The following is a 22,141-nucleotide window of genomic DNA, read 5'->3' on the forward strand; positions in this document are numbered from 1 at the left end:
TATCTATTATATCTGTCCATATAACGAGATTGTAACAATCTCCAAGTAGATATTTGTACTGTACGGCTTCTTCCTTATTTGTCCTTAAGTGGCCGAAAAACGTGTGGAAATTTACAAATACAAAATACTGGTCAAGTCGATGCGATATTCGTAAAATAGCCGTTGACGAGCAAGTTGCTATTTGTTTTGAGCAAAAACCTTGCTGGTTCTTCAAATTGTCTTCATTACTTTGGCCACAATTGGCGGAAACCAACGTGCCTCTCTCATATTCAAAGCAAATCCAACTCACCCAAATTTCATTCAAGTCAAATCTCTGCAAATCCATCGATGACAACTAAATCTGTTCATACACCATTGACAATCACCACCTACTCATCTCAATATATAATGACAAGAGCAAGAGAAACATTTTCTGCATAGAGACTGTGTTGCTCAAGTTAAGATTATACACAACACAGCAAGGAAGAAGAGAGAGAAGTAGGAATTGTGAAGATGGGAGATTCACAAGCAGATTTCAATTATAATATTGATGATCCCAATCTCAACAATGGCATTGATGATTCATCTAAATACCCTCCTCCTTCTTATCCTGTTCCTGATAATGGCAACCATGATCCATCTGAATACCCTCCCAGTACTGATAATGGCAATGGCAATGGAAGCCATCATTCATATTCCACACCCCCTTCTCAATACCCTTCTTATCCCAATCCCACTAATGGCAATGGTGCCCATTATTCATCAAAGGTGTCCCCCAAATCCTCTCCTTATCACAACAATGGCACTTATGATTCATCCAAAGTGTCTTATTCCCCTGCTTATCCCAATGCAAACCCCATTAATGGCGGTTATGATTCATCCAATGTGCCCAATGTATACCCTTCTCCTTACCAAGCTCAGAACAGGACTTACCCACCTCCATCTCCATTTGCTCAGCACCCTCCCCGCCAAATGTGGAGCTCAGGGCTCTTTGACTGCCAACTAGATGATACCAATTGTACTGCAAATCATTTACAATCTCTTCATTTTCCTTTGTTTCATGAATAGTTATATGTGTATGTGATGTAGTGATGATTGTCTAATATTATCAATTTTATGTTTATGTATTTGATTGTGTGATTATTTTGTATTGATGTTTTGGATCACATTCTGTGATCTATCATCGGAATAAGAGAAGGAGAGCACCGTGAAAAAGTGATCTGAAACACCAATGCAAAAATAATCACACAATCAAATTCACAAGCATAAAATTGATAGTTTCATATGGTTTGTGGAAATCTTCTTGTTCTTAATATAATATTTTCATGTTTTGGTTGACAGGTGCTGCAACTGCTGTTTCTCCTTGTATTACATTCGGCCAAATTGCAGAGATTGTAGACGAAGGCCAAACTAGTGAGCTTCTCTCTGATATTTTAAGTATTTTGAGCTTAGAAGTCTGGTATTAATGATATGAGATTTGAGCTATAATCTGATTCTTTTATGCTATTTTTAGATTAGATTGTGTGTAAGTTTCTTAATTAATGTTTCCAATCATACTTTGCGACCTATTATCTATATCTCATCTTGGAGTGCGAAATTAGAAACATTGATTAGAAAAAACTTACACACAATCTATTCCAAAAACAGCAATAAAAACTTGATATTATTTAGTCCGAAGTTGATTCTCTTTAAAGATTAAGAGTGGTTACCTCGAGGTCATTGGATAGTCTTAATATTGTTCTTCATTAAAGATAGGTTTCTGTAAATAATCAATCATAAAATATGAATTAATAAGTTTGACTCAAAATTTAAACATTTGAATCATGTCTGTAAATAAAATATCTATTTATTAGTCTTAATATTACTTTCTATAGCTTTACAATAGCTTGGTTGATAAGCCTTTCATATAATATGTTTAATAGTTTTGACCAGTACTTTCAAAGTTACAATTGTAAGTCATTGTCTCTTTAAAAAATTGTTTCTGAAATACCAAAAGTTGAATGAATCATTAAATTTTATCCAAATTTAGATTAAAATATATATGTATTTGATATTTTAAAAAATTATTTTTTATTTCTTTACCCCTTGAAAACAATTTGAATGGTATAGGCATTGTTTGTCAATTTAGTATTGACCTAGAAAATATTATGATTGCCATCTCTCCTTTCTATTTGAATATGATTTAAGTTGTATATTTTCAATTCAGTTTCGAAAGAGTTGACAACTTCTATTTAGATTAAATTTATTAACTAAAAAACAAATATTATCAAATGTAAATTATAATTAAAATAGCAATTCTTCAATAAATCACTATTGATGTATTTGGGTACTTGGTTGTTGCAGCATGTGCCATGGCTGGATCTATGTTCTCCATCCTGATTGCATGTCCCTGGGTATATACTTTCTCATACAGAACCAGGCTAAGAAAAAAATACAATTTAGAAGAAGCTCCAATAATGGATGCCCTGGTTCATTTTTTGTTTTTGCCCTGTGCATTGTGTCAAGAATACAGGGAGCTTAAAAGCCGAGGACTCCATCCAGGCCTTGGTATGATATTTCATTTAACAATATAAAATTTCCACAATACAATATTAATATCGAATTTTGTTTTTGGATTTGATCGTGTATATCAAATCTAGAAACAAAATTACTAATATTGAATTCTGTTTCTAGATTTGATAGTATAAATCGAGTCTAGTAACAAAATTTGATACAATATTTCCTATTGTTCTACAATTAAATTTGATACAATATTTCCTATTGTTCTACAATATCTCTTGTAATCTTTCGATATTGTAGATAGTTTTCATGGAGCTGTACTGAAAGTGGGTTTTTTTTTTTTTTTAAAAGGATGGGCTGGAAATCAAGAAAGACCACTGCCAAATGCTGGAATGGCAGCTCCACCAAATCAAGCCATGCGTAGATAACTATGCTTATTGATTAGAAAGTTTCATAGAACTGTGAAAGGTTCTAGAGAGTTTCGGAAGCTTCTAGAAAGTTCAGAGCCACAGATTTATGGAAGCTTCCTTGGAGTTTATGATAAGAAATTGTTTGATTTTTAATTAGAAGCTTGGTATTGTATAATGGTTTCTATCAACATATATTAGAGGAGTATTGGTAAGGATATGTTTAAAGGTAGACCAGAAATAATGACAACAAGGTGGCTACCGTTTTGTAAAGTTTAATGCTTGATTTTTTCTATTCAGCTTGAGGCCAGCTTGAAGGTTTTTTTTTTATAACGATGACAAGAAGAATTTAAAATTATTGTAAGATTTTTTATTAAAAGAGGAAAATGAAAGCTATATATATATAACTTTTTTCTGGTCATACAAACATATTTGTTTGGATCGAATAAAAATTTAAGATGGTTACATGATACAATGATGGGTGATGTACTTTGTTAATAGTACTTTGTTAAAAGTTCTTGTGCAAGGATGTACATAAGAGATGACAGTATAAGTTTGACTATTTAATTTAATTATTTTGATTATCATATTATATGTTATTATATGTTATACGATGAATCTTATTGGATTGTTTAGATATTTGTTGATAGATAAAAAAAATATTTAATATAAATCTATGTTAGAAAAGGACTACATAATGGGAAGCAAGGCGATTAGTAGACATGGGACAATGTTATTTGATTATTTTATTTCTTTTTAGTTTTTTAATATGTTTGACTACTTATTTTGCATATGGTTTGTTTGATCATGTGTGTCACATTTTGCATGAGATCTTTTTGACTATTACATTATGAAGATCATATGTTATGTTATCTATCTTCAAATAATTTTGTTTCTTAATATATATATCATAGTTTGATTCTAAGTACAAATGTGTGTGTGTTTGCTTAGTATATATTTTCTTTTTGATTAAATTAGTTAGCAAAATAGGGATGTTGACCTTATAAAACCACATCCCTAAGGTGTCTCAAAGATTAAAAAGCATATTAATAGAGGCACTAGCATTTACAAGTCTGGGCCATTAATGTTGCACTAACAACAATATTTGTATACTTTGTTAGAAAGACTATCAAGAGAACAAGAGGCCAAACATGCCATATACAACATTGTAAAGCTAGCTAGAAAGGCCAACAACAACACGCAACCAAAGGGCTACTACTGAACAAGAGGTAATTAGCAAACAACCCAAAAGGGTGTGACAAGTTTACATGAGGTTTTGAAAGGATCCCCAAACCTTTGTATTTGAACTCAACATGGTGGTCAAGACTATTGTTAGTTTGTGGTGATTGATCAAGGAAGTACTATAGATACTCCATAATTACTTGGCAGGGTTCAGGGCCCGAGCGGGGGTTTTTGTCAAGGGTTCGTAGGTGTAGGCACCAAGAAATTTTTTTGGAGGCTACTTTATTGGAAATTTTGGGCCGACATGTTATAACTAGTTTTAACCCTAAAGCAACAAAAATAATTGTATAAAATGGCTTATGGTTAGGGATTGCATAGTATATTTGATGTGATAATAGCTTCTTGTGGTGGTATTGAGCTATAACCTGGATTATAGATTGTAATCAAGTTGCAATCATTGGATAATATGTAATGCCCTGCTAGGGAACCCAAAATAAATTAACCTATTAAGTCACTAAGTTTGCTAAACAATTTTTTTTGAAGATAATAACAATAAGATATAACATAGTGGAAGCAATACAATAACATTTACATCTTTTAAGGGTTCCATAATGTTGAATCACACACACACATTCTAATAAGATTAAATATGATAAATAAACCAAGTCCATGTCATAGAATAACTACATGTATAAAAATACTCCTAAAAAAATATACAAGTACATAAGATGTCACATGACATGACTAGAATGCATAATCATGCTCTATACAAGTCACAGGGTTGAAATGATAAAAGAATATACATCATGATAAGATACAACATCCCATAGGATCTCAAATAATTAAAGTACAATATACTAGAATATGACCATAGAACATAATCACAAAACAAGAAGAAAAGAACAACTGCACAAGTACATCTAGCATCGACATCTAGTTGTTAGATCTCAATGGTATAAGAACCACTACCACTTGACCTCATGCAAACTAAATGGCCCACTCCCACTGTGCTGAGAAGATAATCTCAAGTCCCAAACAAATAACAATCCAAAAGTCAAACAAGAATCTAGGTCAAGAAATCTTGATAGCAATCTATCTCAAAGATACCAAGTACACAAGTAACTTCTAATCCCAAAGGTAAAAAAAGACACGTAGGAAACCTAATATTCATGTGGAAAAGTGTCATCACATGAGTCAACTCTAAGGTTACCCTAGCAGCCTCTCTGGCCTCTGGACCCTAGTGAATCTATGCAACATCAATATCCTTTCATACAGAAAAGGGCTACTAATGAGGCAAGGTTGCAACCAAGCATCCTATCTACTCCCATCCTAACATGTACTAGCACTCGAGGCATGGGTGAGGTAAAACACTGACTCTTGTTAATTCATTTAAACCTATTTAATGAAATGTTATCACTTATTAATACAACTTACAATGGGTTACCCAAGCAGCCTCTTTAGGGCTCTGGCATTGCAAGCCACTTCCCAACATACACATAGATAACCTACCCTAAGCTCATAAAAACTATATCTCATAAAATCACAATATTCACCTCGATCGTATACAAGCAACTAGAAAGCACCAATAGATAAATCACAATATCCACCTCAATACAAGCAACTGGAAAACACCTATAGATAAATCACAATATTCACCTCAGTCCTATACAAGCAACTATAAAATAAAATATTCACCTTAGTCCTATACAAGCAATTGGAAAGCACCAATAGATAACTAATTGAAAACCTCATAGGTTACACCAAGAAAATCACAATACATGAGCTTATAAAAAAGAACTCGATTTTATCACACAAATATGTGGATAGAGCAAATTGGTTGGGAATAAAATAATCATGACATAACAACATCAAATCAAAGCATCACAAAAACAACCACTTCCCAAGCCTCTAGTAAACACACCTATCTGTTCAAACTACTAGGTTTCCCCCAAACCCACTACAAAATAAAACATGGCATCTCGACATGCATTTAAAACAAGTGTAGTTATTTAGTTTTTATTTTTATATTTTTATTTTAAATATAATTCTATAAAAATTGATTTGCGTCAAATTCAAGTTTACATTTCATAATCGTATCACAGTTGGATAAAGGTTATCGGTCATGCACTATTATCATGTTATTAATTTAAATAATCTTAAATCATGAATGATTTAATTATTAACATAAATGTATATTATTAGATTAAATCTTAATATCAATTTCATTTCTAAAATATTAATTTGACTTCTCTTTAAGTCTAGTATTAATATTTACTTTTCCTTTAATTCATAATGCAACATGAGATAACTCAAATTTGAAATTATAATTATAATTAAGTTATCTACAATTTCTCTCATAATATTAAATATTCATAACTAGATGATTATATAGTGAACTCCACTATAATTTCTTTTAAAATATAAGTTCTAAAATACAATTATTTATTTATTAACTTCTTACTTGCATTAAAAAAATATAAAATCATTTATATGCAACTAATAGTTTAACTAAACTTAAAAGCTCTTTAATACCAACATCGACTTTATGACTAAATGACTAGTATTAAGTTAATTTTTTAAATTAATAAATAATAATGATTTTTTCTCTATATATATATATATTGGAATAATAAATAAATCCAAAAAATGTTTTTTTCTTTAATAAATAGATCTTAAAATTGAATTTTTAAAATTAATAAACAATTAGTTAAATTTATTTATTTATTTTTAATAATAAATAAATTTGAAAACTATATTATATTTTTATAAATAGAAATAAATCATGCAACCATACTATATTTAGTTTTTTATCTTTAGTATATTTGTTTTCACATGCATGTATAAGTTTAGTTACAACATGTTTTCCTCTCAATTAATCTTTTATTTTTCTAATCAATTTTGCAACCAAATTATTTTAGATATAAGAAGAATATTTATCTTTATTTAGAAAATTCATAATAATCACATGACAAATTTAAAGTTCAAACCCTACCTATTCAATTTTTTATTTTCTTTCAATTTTATATAATTAAATTAGAAAGGGGTTTAAAAGAATACAGTTATAATAGTTTTTTAAAAAATTCTACAGTTTTCCTCAATCACATTTTCTTGATTAATAAGTTTTCCTTTTCAAAATCTACAATATAATTTTTTATCCAATGATTAATACGATAAATTAATAAGCAATATGCAAGCACCCTGGAAAACACAAAGTAGATAGATCTTTCAATAAAATTCTACAATGAGGTTTTTAAACCCTACCTCAAAACAACAACTAAAATATAAGACAACCTATGAATTCATGCAAATCCAAACCCTCCGAAACTTTCAACAATTCTTTTTCTCTAATTCCAAATTTTTGCTCCCCAAAACATGTTTGTGGAGAAACAGACTCTAATCTCCTAATAAAGGATTTTCTCCTCTTCGGGTTTTTGGTATCAAGAACATGCAAAACCTTTCTTTTACTATTTTAATTTATGTAATTCTTTGTGCATACTTATTGTGTTTTAATTATAATAAAGTTAATTTAAATTTTCTCACTTACTTTTATTAAATCACAAGACTTATTTAGTATTATATTTATTAAATAAAATGATAATAATATTTAGAGATTTTATAAAAATGAAACTCCTAAATTAATTATTATTAAATTAAATAAAAAATAATTATAAAAAATTTAGAACTTCAATTAAATTTTTAAATTTATTTCCTTTATTTAAATAATTTCTCAATTAATTAAATCTAATTATAAATTGACTTTTCTTTATAAATTTTTATTAAAATTAAATCATTTAATATTCTCTTTATTTAATTTAATTATAATTAAAAATCACAACAGACCCACAAATCTAAATAAGAAAACATATTTGAAAGACAAAAGTACTAAATCAAACCGAAGGGTCAAAATCTCAAATTCACATCACTTGACTAATTCAAAAGGGTAAATAATTTAGATACTTGTCCTATTTTCTAAGACAATTGGCTTAGTGTTAGGATTTGGACTCAAGAACTATATCCCCTCTTTACCATTGAGATATTGTGATAGGGCACACTCCTCTTGGCAATTCAAAGAAGTCGATGTTTGGTACTTGCAATTTGCATAAAAGTCGAACATGTACATATACATATATATATATATATATATATATATCTAAACTAAACAAACAATGGTGGAGAGTGGTGCATCATGTAGATCCTAACTAGTAGGTGACTATGACTCCCTCCCTCAACCACATCAAAAATGTCAAACATAAAGTAAAACATACATGTACACCATACACATGCAAGTATGGGTTAGGCAACCATAAAATCACATATAAATCATCCATATAATTGTCATCATGAAAGTAATTGAAATCACTGTATGAAATATTAAAAAAACATCATCATCAAAAGAATAACCATAAACACATGAAATAACTGAGTATCAAGTAACTCATCGAATATATAAACTAAGTATGAAATAACATCCAATCAAATTAGGTAGCTGAGTACCACTAGATCATAAAACATAATCATAAAGCTAACCTAAAAGAATTCAAAAAAATAGCATGAAAAGTAAACTTGGAGTAGGCACTACATCCACCCTCTAGGCTTAGGCTTACTCTTGGAAGCCTAAAAGAAAGATAAAACTCAAGCACTCAATGTGTGGGTTCCATTAGACCCTTCTCCCCTATAGGAGGATAAGACTCCACTACAAAATCCCAAGCAAGAAAAACAAAAATGCCCACAAAGTCAACAAAGGCATACTACCTTAAAGCACAATCATAAGAAAATATGTTTGAAATCCAACTCACGAGTTATTCAAGTTTTTGATGCAGGAGCATCGAGAGGTATAAGGGCAATCCTATGTCACCCAAAAAAAAAAATTGTACTTAGACTTAGTTTCTGTTTAATGTCTTTTCATTTTTGGATACCCATTTGGGTCAAATAAAGGTTCCAACTCTCACAGTTCCACTATCAGTGTGTTTGAAAATCTTGAAAAAATAGGAGCATGCAATTTGGCCATCATTTTGGTGACCTAGAAGGTGTGAATTGGCCAGATGAATATAATTGTGATTTAGAGCATTCCAGAAAAAGAATCAATTCAAAAGGCCCCACGGTTTGAAAGTTATTGCAATTTTTCGAGTTTTGGAGACCCCCTAAGAATGCTTCGAAGTTAGTTAGGGGCATTAAATGACCTCGAAAAGAAGCTGGTCCATAGGGCTACAGAGCGCTTCGAGAGCTTTCCAAAAATGTAAATGGTTCATCAATCGGAGCTACGGTTCAAAAGTTATGCCTCCTGAAAGTTCGGTTACCGTTTCTGGATTCTTCTAGATTTGCACTGACTTCTAACGCAGCTTCCAGAACCTTCTATTTGGTCGGTGGATGCCTACTAGCACTTTCTAGAATGTACTCCTAGTCCTTAACCCTTCGAGGTCTATTTAAGGAGATTTCTGGCATTGTAAAAGACAGTTCAGAGTGGAGTTTGAGAGGAGGTACTAAAAGGAGAAATTATCTCCAGATTTATGCTATTGTAAGCCCTTAGGGCATGTTTTGAAGTTTATTTTCTCTGCACTGTTTGTACTAGCTTATTTTCTCAGTTAATATAATTTTCCCTTTCTGTTGGTTCCATTTTGTTCTTGGGTCGTGTCCCCATCAAGTGGTATCAGAGCAGGTTTTCCTGAGTGTGTAGACAGAACGCCGACTGTGAGGCAGTTTGCACCAGGACTGTGTGGTTGTGGGTTCGAGTTAGAAGATGCCTCCACAAAGAGAGTGTGGTGGAAGGGCCAGAGCTATTAATCCTGAGGAGGTTAGAGCCCTCCAAAGGCAGGTGCAGGCATTGCAAGAGGAGCTTTGTAGAGGAGCAAATGTTGCCGCAGGTGACAATAGTGAGGATGGCAATGAAGAAGAAGCAATGGGACCAGAAGAGGAATTTGACGGAGAAGTTTTGAATCCTGTAGAGGAAAGGCTTTTTAGGGCCATTACTAAGTTTGGGAAAAGACCTACAATTGAAGTGGGTGTATTTTCAAGAAATTTGAAACCAGATGAGTTGATCGATTGGATCAATGAACTGGAAGAATACTTTGAGTATGAGGATATCAAGGACCTAGATAGGGTTAAGTTTGCAAAGGCCAAACTGAAAGGCCATGCCAAAATCTGGTGGCAAGAGGTTCAATTGGAAAGAAACAAAAGAGGAAAGGAGAAGATCACAAGATGGGATCGCATGGTGGACAAATTGAAGAAGCAGTTCATTCCTGTGGACTACGAGCTTGATCTGTTTAAGAAGATGCATGGGTTAAAGCAAGCAGGAAGATCAGTCCAAGAATATACAGAGGATTTTTACCGACTCTTGATTAGAGTGGGGCATGCAGAAGCAAATAAGGAGAAGGTTTCTTGTTATATCAGTGGGTTGCGACCTAGCATCTAGGAGGAATTAAGTCTGGTAAGAATGACCAGCATTGAAGAGGCATACCAGTTTGCCCTACGAGTTGAAGAGAAGCTGAATAAAAGGTTTGAAGGAAGACAAAGAGGGCGCGGTTAAGGAGGAAGGGGAAGTGGTAGATCATCTGGAGGCTGCAATGAAACCCAAAAGAAAAATGAAGATGTGGGTACTAGCAGAAACCAAAGGAATGAGGGTTTCAACCGCTCCCATGATCAAGACTTTGGAAATCAAAGAGGAAGAGGTAGAGGACGTGGACAAGGAAGAGGAGGCTTTCGTGGAACCTATTTCCATTGCAATGAAGAAGGTCATCGTGCCTTTGAATGCCCTCAATGACAAGGAAGGACAGATAGGAGAGCTGAGGGCCAAGCTAGGGTTGCTCATGTGGATGAGGATGCACAATCATCACATTCAGAGGATGCAGAAAGAGGAGAGACCTTGGTAAATGAAAGAGTCCTACTAAGTGGTGAGAATGAACCAGGACAACGAAGGAGTTTGTTTCATACCAGATGCAAGTGTGAGGATAAATGTTGTGACGTGATCATTGATGGTGGTAGCACTGATAACCTGGTATCAGAAGAGATGGTCTCTAAGCTGAAGCTCAAGAGGGAGAAACATCCCCAGCCCTATCGGATTTCTTGGGTAAAAGATGATCATAAGGTCCTGGTAAGTGAACAATGTTTAGTAAAATTCAAAATTGGGAGTTACCATGATGAAGTTCTCTGTGATGTTATTTCAATGGATGTTTGCCATCTATTGTTGGGTAGACCATGGCAGTTTGATAGACATGCAATGCATGATGGACATGCAAACACATACTCTTTGACAAAGGATGGAGTTCACCACAAATTGAAGCCCATGAAAAAGGAAGGTGAAAAGGTATGTAGCAGTGCTAGGATTTGTCTTGTTGATGGAAGGAAGTTTTTAGATGGCATAAAACATCAGCATATGTGCTATGCTTTGATTCCTAGGAAAGATAAAGAAGGTAGTAGTGAAATGCCATTTGAAGTTTCAGATTTACTATTGGAATTTAGAGATATTATCTCTGATAATGTTCCAGATGGATTGCCACCAGTAAGGAAAATCAGTCACCAGATAGATTTGATTCCAAGAGCTAGTTTTCCTAACAAGGCTGCTCACAGGATGACTCCTACTGAAACAGAGGAGCTAAATAGATAGGTTCATGAGCTGTTGAGGAAGGGCTTGATTCGAGAGAGCCTGAGTCCATGTGCAGTACCTACAGTACTTGCACCAAAGAAGGATGGAGAGTGGAGGATGTGTACAGATTCTCGAGCTATAAATAGGATAACCATCAAGTACTGATTTCCTTTACCAAGGATGGATGATCTTCTGGACTGCTTGAGTGGAGCTCAGTACTTCACAAAGATAGATATGAAGAGTGGCTATCATTAGATACGGATTCGAGAAGGAGATGAGTGGAAAACAACCTTCAAGACCAAGGAGGGTCTTTATGAGTGGTTAGTCATGCCCTTTGGATTGACGAACGCCCCAAGCACCTTCATGTGGCTCATGAATGAGGTACTTAAGAAGTTCTTGGGAAAATTTGTTATTGTCTATTTGGATGATATTTTAATTTTCAGCAAGACTTTGGAAGAACATTTACTGCATATTCGTAGTGTCCTTGAAAGGCTAAGGGAAGAGAAACTGTTAATTAATCTAAAGAAGTGTGTCTTTGCAAAAAGGGAGTTAGTCTATTTGGGATTTGTTATATCACCTAAAGGTCTCAAAATGGATCCAGAGAAGGTAAAAGCCATCTCGGAATGGCCTACTCCAAGGACTGCTACTGAGGTAAGATCATTTCATGGTTTGGTTAGTTTTTACAGGAAGTTTATTAAGAATTTCAGTGGCATATGTGCACCCCTAACTGATACAATAAGAGGGGATAGAAAAGAGTTCAAATGGACTGCAGCAGCTGCGAGAAGTTTTGAATTGCTGAAGAAGAAGGTGACTGAATAGCCTGTGTTGGCACTTCAAGATTTTAGAAAAGTGTTCCAGGTGGATTGTGATGCTAGTGGTAGCGCTATTGGGGTTGTATTAAGCCAAGAAGGTAAGCCTATTGCATATTTTAGTGAAAAATTGAATGATGCAAAGAAGAAGTATTCTGTTTATGATCAAGAATTCTATGCAATAGTTCAGGCCTTAAAGAAATGGAGGCATTATTTATTGCCAAAGGAATTTTTTTGTATACTAATCATCAGGCATTACAGTACCTAAATAGCCAAGGTAAATTGAATCTGAGGCATATGAAGTGGGTAGAATTCTTGCAGAGTTATACATTTGTTTTGAAGCATAGAAGTGGAAAATTTCACAGGGTTGCAGATGCACTAATTAGGAGACAATCACTGCTTATAGTAATGCAGGTTGAAGTAGTTGGGTTTGATGAACTCAAGAATTTGTACCTCGAGGATCTTGATTTTGTTGAAGCATGGAAAGCTTGTAAAGAACCTACTGCTGTAGATAGAACCAAGTGGTTAGACTATTTGATTCAGGATGACATGTTGTTCAAAGGTAGTCAATTATGCATTCCAAGGAGTTCCATGAGGGAAAATCTGATTAAGGAGAAACACAGTGGAGGAATGGCAGGACATTTTGGTTGAGATAAGACCATTTCCATTCTTAGAGAACATTATTTTTGGCCTCAAATTTCACAGGATGTGAAGAAGTTCATACAAAGTTGCCAGGTTTGTCAAGTTGCCAAGGGGTTTAGTCACAATACTGGTCTATATCAGCCGTTGCGTGTTCCATCAAGGCCATGGGAGGACATAAGTATGGATTTTTTTCTTGGATTGCCAAGGACACAAAGGGGTAATGGCTCAGTATTCGTGGTGGTTGATAGGTTCTCCAAAATGGCACATTTCATTCCATGCCACAAAACTCATGATGCTATCCATATTGCAGACTTGTTTTTCAAAGAGGTGGTAAGACTACATGGTCTTCCAAGGAGTATAGTTTCTGACAGAGATACTAAATTTGTGGGGTATTTCTGGAGGACATTGTGGAAGAAGTTGAGAACAGACCTAAAATTTAGTTCCACGCATCACCCACAGACTGATGGTCAAACAGAAGTGGTATATAGAAGTTTGGGCAATTTGCTGAGATTTTTAGTTGGGGATAAGCCCAAGGGATGGGATTTGATTCTACCACAGGAAGAGTTTGCTTATAATAACTCTGTAAATAGGAGTACTGGAAAATCACCATTCCAAATTGTATATGGGAGTATCCCAAGGACTACACCAGAGCTGAGGAAGATAGAACAAGGGGAGAGGACAAGTGCTGAAGCAAAAGAATTTGCTGAACATATCAAGCGTCTACATGAGGAGGTTCAAGCACACATTACCAAGATGAATCAAGAATATAAAGCTAGGGCTGATCAAAGGAGAAGACATAAGGAATTCCAAGTAGGGGATCTAGTCATGGTGCACTTAGGAAAAGAAAGATTTCCAGCCGGTACTTACAATAAACTGAAAATGAAGAAATTTGGCCCTTGCAAAATTTTGAAGAAACATGACTCAGGAAATGCATATGAAGTGGAGCTGCCAGATGGTATTCACATTTCTCCCATTTTCAACATTGCAGATTTAATAGAGTATCATGATGATGGTGCAGATGATGAGTTGGTGTTAGAGCCATGTCCAATTCCTGCTTCTAAGGAGGAGATAGAAGACATTCTAGATCATTGTGTGGGTAGGAGTACCAGAAACAGGCAGTATGAAGAGTATTTGGTCAAATGGAAAGGACGACCGATCGAGGAATCAACTTGGATTTTAGCAGCTGAGGTTTCCCATTTGGGATTTCCTCTACCATCCATAAAGTGACAGGGTCACTTTTCAATCTACCCTGGGTGTCTCATGCAGGAGCATCTAGAGGTATAAGGGCAATCCTGTGTCACCCAAAAAAAAAAATTGTACTTAGACTTAGTTTTTGTTTCATGTCTTTTCATTTTTGGATACCCATTTGGGTCAAATAAAGGTTCCAACTCTCATAGTTCCACTATCAGTGTGTTTGAAAATCTTGAAAAAATAGGAGCATGCAATTTGGCCATCATTTTGGTGACCTAGAAGGTGTGAATTGGCCAGATGAATATAATTGTGATTTAGAGCATTCCAAAAAAAGAATCAGGTCAAAAGGCCCCACGGTTTGAAAGTTATTGTAGTTTTTCGAGTTTTGGAGACCCCCTAAGAATGCTTCAAAGTTAGGTTAGGGGCATTAAATGACCTTGAAAAGGGCTGAAAAATGGTGGACAAGTGAAGCTAGTCCATAGGGCTATAGAGCGCTTCAAGAGCTTTCCAAAAATGTAAACGGTTCGTCAATTGGAGCTATGGTTCAAAAGTTATGCCTCCCAAAAGTTCGATTACCGTTTCTGGATTCTTCTAGATTTGTACCGACTTCTAACGCAGCTTCCGGAACCTTCTATTTGGTCGATGGATGCCTACTAGCACTTTCTAGAATGTACTCCTAGTCCTTAACCCTTCGGGGTCTATTTAAGGAGATTTTTGGCATTGTAAAAGGCAGTTCGGAGTGGAGTTTGAGAGGAGGTACTAAAAGGAGAAATTATCTCCAGATTTATGCTATTGTAAGCCCTTAGGGCATGTTTTGAAGTTTATTTTCTCTGCACTGTTTGTACTAGCTTATTTTCTCAGTTAATATAATTTTCCCTTTCTGTTGGTTCCATTCTATTCTTGGGTCGTGTCCCCATCAGTTTTTCCTTTTTTATATGTTTAAGAATTTGAGTCTAAGGTTCAAGTTGTAATAGATACATATGGTTGTTTAAGTTTTGTTCAAGTTAACTAGTTTCCATCTAGTGGCATTCCAATATACCTAGAGCTCCCAATGTAAAAACTTGAGCTTCGATACCAGATGGAACACCCCACCATCGAACCCAAAATAAATTAAACTATTAAGTCACTAAGTTTGCTTAATAATTTATTTTGAAGATAATAACAACAAGAGGTAACATAGCATAAGTAATACAATAATATTTACATCTCTAAAGGGTTCCATAATGTTGAATCACACACATAAGTGTTAATAAGATTAAATCTGATAAGAAAACGAAGTTCATGTCATAGAACAACCACATGTACAAAAACACACCTGAAAGAATATAAAAATACATAAGATGCTACATGGCATAACAAGAATGCATAATAATCCTCTGCACAAGTCATAGGGTATAAAATAATTAAAGAATATACATCATGATAAGATAAAAAATCCCATAGGATCTCAAATAATCAAAGTACAATATATTAGGATATGACCATAAAACATAATCACAAGACAAGAAGAATATAACAAGTGCACAAGTACATCTAGCATCGATATCTAGCTGTCGGATCTCAATGGTATAAGAAACACTACCACCTAATCTAGAGGAACCTAAATGGCCCACTCAAACCATGCTAAGGAGATAATATCAAGTTCCAAATTGATAACAATCCAAAAGTCACTCTGACTATCACAACACAACAATTTTCCCTACATAAAACCTTAGATAATAATATAATATCTTAAACCAAATGGATTTCTTACAAGCATGAGTAACTACCTTGTGCTCATCTTTAAATATATTTAGAAAAATGACTTCAACTTTTGACTTACTCATCCAAATAATAACATAACCAAACATCATGAAAATATGTCTATTTGTGGATCTTTTATTATTAGTACTGCCTATGAATCTGCATATCCATGAATACAAATTAGATGCTAAGATCTATGGGAGAGGATCAAGTACTTGAGCACCCTTGCTTCATACTTATCAAGACCTTGCATGGAAATTTCATGTCACTCCCATTTTTTTATAGAAACTTACTTGGTAAGTCATATGCTTACAACTAAGGCTTCAAGTCTGCATCATCAATTATGATGCCACATCAACATGCTCTTTGCCATGTTGTCCAAAATAACCCAAATTAAGAGTGAGACTAATGGTCATGCAAAAAGGGTACCTATACTTGCATAAATGGTGTGGCATCACATCATTGGTTTCTTTTTACACTAGTGACACATTTCATTCAATTATGGGTAGTCATTATTGTACTAAAAGCTTTAATCTTGCAACTATTAGTGCAATATTGACAAAGAATTGGACATTAAGCCAATAAGTATGGATATTAAATCAATAAGTGTGGGTATCTTGAATTAACAACTCCTATCACATCCATTGGAACATGTTTAAGTACTAGTTCAATTCCCTTAGTATGATAACTATGAAAGTATAGGGAATACTTGAAATTTCCCAAAACACCTAAATAGGTTCTCTATATCTCAATGTACCTATCTAGGGTTATCCATATAATGACTAAGAGTTGCAACTTCTTATAAAATATTTAGCCTCTTACATACCATATGATACATAATACTACCAACAAAACTTGCATAGGATACTCTGATCATATGACAAAACTTGCATATGATACCATCATGAAAATTTTGGACAATACTCCAAAAATAGCTTTATTCCCTATAACACAATAATAACTAACTTTCTACAAAATTAAATCTCTTTGAGCAATAAGTTCACATATTTTCTCTAGATTAACCAAAGATTTATATTATCCCCATCTCTTTTAATCTCCATGATCTCCATTTCATACCCTATTTCACTTATATATTGCATTTAACTATAATAACAACTAAGACTTTAAATTTGAAAGTGTGATTTTACCATTTTAAGTAAATAAAATATCATGTAAATACATACCTTTGATAAGAATGTAACTATATTATCAAAATTTTAATAAAAAATAATAGTTAGACTAACTCAAAATATGAATAACAACATATAGGTGTCAAAATTTTAGTACAACATTTGAGGAATAAATCCCTAATGTCAAATATATAAAAAATGCTATGTTGATTAAGAATATAAAGAGAGATTCATCATTTATAACACATTTGAGTTTCATTAAATATCTCATTGTTTTAGGGAAGCAAACAAATTGGCAGATTGGCTTGCTGACCAATCTCCAGCTCTATGTTGTGGGACAATGCTTCTCTTATTAGAGTACTTAAGGATAAATTGGGACCCTTTTGGACCGAGGGGGAATGCACTTCAATTTTGTGATCTCTTAAGGGGTTGCATATATATAAGCATTTTTTTTCATGTTATAATAATATTGGTTTATCTGATGAACATGGGTTCAGTCGGCTTCTTTTGGGCTTTGATGCTACTCTCTCTTGTATGCCTTGAAGTAGTGTAGAATCATAGTATTATGTTCATATTAGTCATAGGGTAGTAGTCTTATTACAGTTTGGTATACTCTTTGGGTCTATATACATTTGTATTTCGGCTGAGAATGGAGTTTCTTCAACGTGTCTTTCCTCCTAGAGCCTCACTGAAGCGGGTAAATAAATTAATTAAAAAATACTAATAGCACTACCATTTTTACCATAAATAAATAAATATATATATTTGAGTTTCATCGTTCATATTGTCCTTCAATCAAATAAATTTTGTATTTCACACATATTCATATGATATGGTTTGAAACATTTTGCTTAGACTTTGAGAGCATAATTTTACATGGAATAAAATGTCACTCTGACTATCACAACACAACCATAAACACATGAAATAACTGAGTATCAAGTAGCTCATCAAATATATAAATTGAGTATGAAATAACATCCAATCAAATCAGTTAGCTGAGTGCCACTAAATCATAAAACATAATCATAAGGTTGGCCTAAAAGAATTCAAAAAAAAAAGCATGAAAAGTAAACTTGGAGTAGGCACTACATCCACCCTCCTAGGCTTAGGCTTATGCCTAGAAGCCTACAAGAAAGATAAAACTCAAGCACTAAAAAATGTGTGGGTTTCATTGGACCTTTTCCCACTATAGGAGGATAAGAGTCCACTACAAACACCCAAGAAAGAACAACAAAAATGCCCACAAAGTTGTTGGAATTACAATAGAAAAGCTAAACTTCTGGGTGAGGGGGGAGGGGGTGAATCAATAGTGTAAACTTGGACTCATAAAACTTTCACCACACATCCATAACATGCATTCTATGAATAAGCTGAAATAACATGTAAAGCATATACATCTAAATCATATAACTATGTAAGCATTCACACACATAACACCAGATATGATTACCTAGAAACCCTCCAAGTGAGAAGGTAAAATTGGGGTGGGGATGACACCCACAAATATTCACTACTGCAGTAATAAAGTGTATCCAATGAAGGTTACAATTTTTTGACTATGAAACATGATCTACCTTGTGAAAGGTCTACCTTGTTAAAGGCTTATAAAACTGTTAGGTTTCACCTTGTTAGAGGATTTCAACACCCTGTTAGAAGTGTGTCTTGTTAGAGGACTTCAACTTAAAACTAAGTAAGCACCCTATTAAAGGATTTCATACAACCTATTAGGACTATTCTACTTAAGAGATTTGATCACCTATTAAAATGTCTCAGTATAGATCCTGTGGTTGGCACTTGCTTGCCTAATAATAGATCACATCTAAACAATTTCTACTTAATCCTTTTCAATCAAATGTCTCAATGTTGTATCCTTTTCTCTATCCTCTTTTCTTATCTAACTAATTCTGCAATTCATTCTTTCTTCATAACTTCTAAGTCACCTTGAATGCTCTACTTGCAAACTATCTTGTTCACTCCTTCAATTTCTTATACACTCACTAAAGAGTTTAGGGATTCATCCTCCTTAAGAAGACTTTGGTGGTTTAGGGTTAGGTATGAATCTACAGCTAAGATTTATCCATTTTGCCACTTAATCCTTCCCATTTTCTAATTGGCTTAATGTAATTGCATAGGGAATCCAAATAGAGATTCGTCCTTATCTCCAAAATGTTGAAATATAATCTTAAGTGAGCTCAAAAATGGTTTACATAGTTGTTTGTGCCATTACAAAAATATATGTCAAAACCATCTTACTTGGCATATGAAGTCTCTGATGCTCGGTATGCACTATTTTGTATATTGTGACTTGGCACCTACATTACTCAACATCCACTATTTACTCGGCTCCTAAATCACTTGGCATGGTCTATTTGCTTGGCACTTGAGTGACTCGACATATGAGTGACTTGGAACTCATTGCAACTCAACATGATCTAATATTTACATGTTGTGCTTAGTATGTATTACAAGTTCAGAATGAACTTAATAAATAGCTTAAGTCTATTAACACTCACTTGTCAAAACCAATTTGAGATCAACAATCCCCCCCTTTGACATGAGTGTCAAAAGCACTTGACTATACATTATCATCCTTAGTCTCTCGAGCATAACATATCCATGACTTGGCTTATATACAAAATTTCAAAATTTTGCAATAACTTAGATATCTCAAATTTTAATAACTCCCCTTGAGTTAATATGCTTGCTTTGTATCCAAAATTATGTGCTCCTTTCTAAGTAAATGTCTCTCTACTAATACACTTTGACTTCAATGGACTGTGTTACTAATACTCTTTCATTTGATATGCTCTCCCTTAGCTGATATCTCTCCCTTTTTGCTCTTTCTTCTCCAAAAATATATATCTCTCCAATGATATATCTCCCCCTTTTCTCCTTTGTTTTATTCTCCCTTTTACTATATGCTCCCCCTTTCTTATTTCTCTCCCATTGTATTATTCTCCCCCTTTTTAACACTTATGTCAAATGGGCTATACACCTATGGTGTGTTTGTCTAGAAAAGGTTTATGGATATCCATTACTATCTTGAGGGTTGCATCCTAGTTATCACATGCAACATCCAATGACTTAATTCAAATTGCAACCTTAGCAACAAGCTGTACTTGACCATATAAAGTAGAAATATTGGGGTCTTTCTTTAGTAGAGTTTCAGCATAGCCTAGCTCCTTGTGTAATATCTCCATGTATGAGGTGAGGGTAGCTTGTATGCTTATTAGTTTGGCTCTAATGTTACCCTCATCTATTTTTAAGACAACTAACTGACTCTGGGTTTGAAGCAATGTCCTAAAATGCTTCTCACTCTGAATTGGATTTGTAGTTAGTCTTGCACCTGATGCAGATATTTGACTTTCTAGACTCATAATGTGACTTCTAGTCTCTTGGGTGAAGAGTGTAGGATTACATAGTTTTGTGTATAATGAGAATATATTCTCAAGTACCTTCTTCACATCCTCAACCTTAGTTGCCAATGCAACTTGAGTAAGTGCTATCTCACTAGATATTTTCTCATTTACCTTGCTTCGAAACTTCTTTTATGACCATTCTAATGGTTTTTCATTTGTATCGAGGTCTTCATTACTGACCTTCTCCACTATGTTAGTTGTTCTATTAGTTGCTTGGTCTCTTAAGGAGTTGGCAAACTAAACGCATCAAGAAATATGTCCTTAATATCTTGAGGTGCTTGCTTCTGCCTGTGTTCTCTCCTAAGCATTTTTTGATGCTTTTTCCTTTCTAAGGCTTGTTGTAAAATGTCTATTTGTTCCAATGTCATAGTATTATAATCATACTTTGGAATAACAATTTCTTCATCAAGGCTTATGTCTCCATAATGTATTACCTTATCAACCTTTGATGAGCTTGGGCTTGTCATTGAGATCTACAATGGAGTAGCATCTATTCTCGGCTTCTAAAGAGTTTATGTGTAAGGAGTGCTAGATGTTCGTAAGGCTACCAATGCTTGGATGGACACTTGTTCCTTCACCTTTGGTTTTGTCTCTTCAGGCTTGCCCTGGTCTATCGCTATGACTTGGTTTGCACCTTGTTCTTGTGTTGTAGGTACAAATGAATCTATTCATCTGGTTTCCTTTTGTTGTCCTATAGTGGTGTCTTTCTCTTTTTTTGTTTTCTTCTCAATTTTATCAACCTTGGTAGATGTATCTATTGTCATTTAGATCAAAGGTTGTATGTTAGTAAGTAAAGGGATGATGGAAGGTGGTTCTTGTGGATTCACCTTTTCCCTTGTGACATTAGTTACTTCCTTTTGTAGTTCTTCTACACTAACCAAAATTGGATTGCCACATACTTTGGCTTCTTGTATAGATTTATCTAAGATCTTCTTCAAGTCTTCTATAGTAAGAGGATTGATGTTCTAAGATGACATATTAGAAACATCCTTTATATTTGTTTTCATTGTGGCATGAGGAGGACTGATACTCGACACTTATGTGTCATGCACACTCTATTCTTCTTGTTGCTCAGGCTCAGCTATTGCCTTGTCATCTTCTTTTGTGTCTGTCTCTCCTCCAACTTTGTCATCATCTTCCTTATCATCTTTATCATCATCTTTACCCTCTAAAGGTTTAGCTTGTCCTTTCTTGACAGTGGTCAACCCATAAATGAGTTCCCATGTTTGTGTTGATTTCTTTACAACATCTTCAATATTATTTTGGAGAATGTTAAAGGCTCTGTATTTAGGTGTTAACCTAACTTCATATTTCTTTACTACCTTAGCAATTTTTCCCTTAGTCAACTTTGGCATTACTTGGGCTAATGTTGTCTCCCTAATCTATCTTTCCAAATTTAGACAATAACGCCATTTTTTCTCAACAATGTCATATAGACTCTTAGGTATTGAGTTGGAAAATTCTAGTGGTGTGGTCTTGAACTTTGACATCATAGCATATAATGCCTCTTCCACTTTAATTTTCTCTATTTTACCCAATTTATCAAATTCAACATGAC

General features: G+C 34.1%; 1 protein-coding gene across 1 annotated transcript; it reads left to right on the top strand.

Moving 5' to 3' along the window:
• Positions 1-453: 453 nt before the first annotated feature.
• LOC149577759 (uncharacterized) lies at positions 454-2,906 on the top strand. The gene is made up of 4 exons (XM_089791580.1): positions 454-997; positions 1,321-1,392; positions 2,323-2,526; positions 2,830-2,906. The coding sequence occupies exons 1-4, from the start codon at positions 493-495 to the stop codon at positions 2,904-2,906; spliced, it is 858 nt and encodes a 285-aa protein (XP_089647706.1). The 5' UTR covers positions 454-492.
• Positions 2,907-22,141: the final 19,235 nt, after the last annotated feature.

This window comes from Cupressus sempervirens, chromosome 1 (assembly GCF_028749045.1).
Source record: "Cupressus sempervirens isolate cs-2001-9-10 chromosome 1, ASM2874904v1, whole genome shotgun sequence".
Taxonomy (NCBI): Eukaryota; Viridiplantae; Streptophyta; class Pinopsida; order Cupressales; family Cupressaceae; genus Cupressus; species Cupressus sempervirens.

Bases quoted from the DNA above. Each gene is read 5' to 3' on its own strand.
- LOC149577759 (XM_089791580.1), top strand. From the start codon at position 493: ATGGGAGATTCACAAGCAGATTTCAATTATAATATTGATGATCCCAAT. The intron at 1,393-2,322 runs GTGAGCTTCTCT...TGGTTGTTGCAG, and splicing joins TGTAGACGAAGGCCAAACTA to CATGTGCCATGGCTGGATCT. The intron at 2,527-2,829 runs GTATGATATTTC...TTTTTTTAAAAG, and splicing joins AGGACTCCATCCAGGCCTTG to GATGGGCTGGAAATCAAGAA.